Here is a 2515-nt window from a genome sequence, read left to right as displayed (position 1 = left end):
GACCTCCCTCACCAGACCTCCTCACCAGACCTCCTCACCAGACCCCCTCACCAGACCCCCTCACCAGACCTCCCTCACCAGACCTCCCTCACCAGACCTCCTCACCAGACCTCCTCACCAGACCCCCTCACCAGACCTCCTCACCAGACCCCCTCACCAGACCCCCTCACCAGACCTCCCTCACCAGACCTCCTCACCAGACCCCCTCACCAGACCTCCCTCACCAGACCTCCTCACCAGACCCCCTCACCAGACCCCCTCACCAGACCTCCCTCACCAGACCTCCCTCACCAGACCTCCCTCACCAGACCCCCTCACCAGACCCCCTCACCAGACCCCCTCACCAGACCTCCCTCACCAGACCTCCTCACCAGACCCCCTCACCAGACCTCCCTCACCAGACCTCCTCACCAGACCCCCTCACCAGACCCCCTCACCAGACCTCCCTCACCAGACCTCCCTCACCAGACCTCCCTCACCAGACCTCCTCACCAGACCTCCTCACCAGACCTCCTCACCAGACCTCCTCACCAGACCCCCTCACCAGACCCCCTCACCAGACCTCCTCACCAGACCTCCTCACCAGACCCCCTCACCAGACCCCCTCACCAGACCTCCCTCACCAGACCTCCTCACCAGACCTCCTCACCAGACCCCCTCACCAGACCCCCTCACCAGACCTCCCTCACCAGACCTCCCTCACCAGACCTCCTCACCAGACCTCCTCACCAGACCCCCTCACCAGACCTCCCTCACCAGACCTCCTCACCAGACCCCCTCACCAGACCCCCTCACCAGACCTCCCTCACCAGACCTCCCTCACCAGACCTCCCTCACCAGACCCCCTCACCAGACCCCCTCACCAGACCCCCTCACCAGACCTCCCTCACCAGACCTCCTCACCAGACCCCCTCACCAGACCTCCCTCACCAGACCTCCTCACCAGACCCCCTCACCAGACCCCCTCACCAGACCTCCCTCACCAGACCTCCCTCACCAGACCTCCCTCACCAGACCTCCTCACCAGACCTCCTCACCAGACCTCCTCACCAGACCTCCTCACCAGACCTCCTCACCAGACCCCCTCACCAGACCCCCCTCACCAGACCCCCCTCACCAGACCTCCTCACCAGACCCCCCTCACCAGACCCCCCTCACCAAACCCCCCTCACCAAACCCCCCTCACCAGACCCCCCTCACCAGACCCCCCTCACCAGACCTCCTCACCAGACCTCCTCACCAGACCTCCTCACCAGACCCCCCTCACCAGACCTCCTCACCAGACCCCTCTCACCAGTCCCAAGAGGCCTGGCAGGACTCCCCCTGGCATTCTTCAGCTCATTGACATTATGGAGACAAAAATGTACCCACATACAGACATGAATTCACAGACCCACGTGTGAAGGCATGCACAACTGCAGGGAAGGACAGAGGGAGAAGGAGAGAGATTGATAGATGACAGGAGAGGCTGATTTGCAAAAGCAGTGCAGTATCCTTTCATACCCAGGTGAGAGGAGGTATGAGTATGCTAAAATAGAATAGGATAGTTTTATATATTATCTGCTTAGACTATGACACTAGTACATTATTTCAAATATGTTACAAATACGTCATCCAACTACATTAATCAAAAAATGTCAGAATAACCTATTAGTCATATAGGCGTCATCCGCATAGCCTATTGTCCAATACATCCACGATGCCTTTTTAAGAGTGAAGCAGTCGGAGACCAGAATACATATTCGACTTGATATGCTACTACTTGATATGCTACGTTTGATCTCCGCAGACTCCGCGCCTTGCATTTATAGTCAACTTTTTTATGAATGAGGAAAGGAGGGAGGCTAGTGAATGGTGCTTGTGCTGTGACGTCAGCCCCATTGTGACGCCACCCAGCCATGGTAGAGCGCTCGCTGCAGCGCAAGCCCCATTCATAAAACGGAAAGGAAGGTGACTGGCTGCGCGTGATAGTAATGCTCTTGGGAGAATAGAGAGCCCCACAGTGCCACAACACACACAGGAAACCGCACAGGATTAAACGTCACAGAACATTTGCTGCCTGTCCAGATTCGTTGCGCACCGAGCTGAAGCTTTCCCTTCAGTTATGGGGGAGAACATGGTGATGATGGATGACCTCTGCGAGATGAACTGTAATGTTCTGAAGAGACTGCTGAAGGAAGACCACGCGAAGTGCCTGCTGCTGGACTGTAGGTCGTTCCTGGCCTTCAGCGCGGGGCATATCCGGGGCGCCGTCAATGTCCGCTGCAACACGATAGTCCGGCGCAGAGCCAAGGGCTCTGTAAGCCTGGATCAGATACTACCCGGGGATGAGGAGGTCCGGTCCCGGCTGAGTTCAGGACTGTACTCCGCTGTGGTCCTTTACGACGAGAGGACGCCCGACTCGGACGCGGTGAAAGACGATAGTACAATTACACTGGTGATGAACGCACTCTACCGGGACACGGTTGGAACGGAGACCTACCTACTGAAAGGTAACGCTCCATCATTCACATGA

At 57.6% G+C, this 2515-nt stretch overlaps 1 protein-coding gene across 1 annotated transcript; it reads left to right on the top strand.

Moving 5' to 3' along the window:
• Positions 1 to 1991: 1991 nt before the first annotated feature.
• Positions 1992 to 2515, top strand: dusp4 (dual specificity phosphatase 4). The gene has a single exon (XM_067250254.1). It carries the CDS (start codon positions 2105 to 2107, stop codon positions 2513 to 2515), a length of 411 nt encoding a protein of 136 aa, XP_067106355.1. The 5' UTR covers positions 1992 to 2104.

Source organism: Osmerus mordax, chromosome 14 (assembly GCF_038355195.1).
Source record: "Osmerus mordax isolate fOsmMor3 chromosome 14, fOsmMor3.pri, whole genome shotgun sequence".
NCBI lineage: Eukaryota > Metazoa > Chordata > Actinopteri > Osmeriformes > Osmeridae > Osmerus > Osmerus mordax.
Note: the sequence above shows the minus strand (reverse complement) of the source record. Positions and strands in the feature narration are given on the sequence as shown.

What these genes read in the sequence shown, in the direction of transcription:
- dusp4 (XM_067250254.1), top strand. Translation starts at nt 2,105, where the DNA reads ATGGGGGAGAACATGGTGATGATGGATGACCTCTGCGAGATGAACTGT.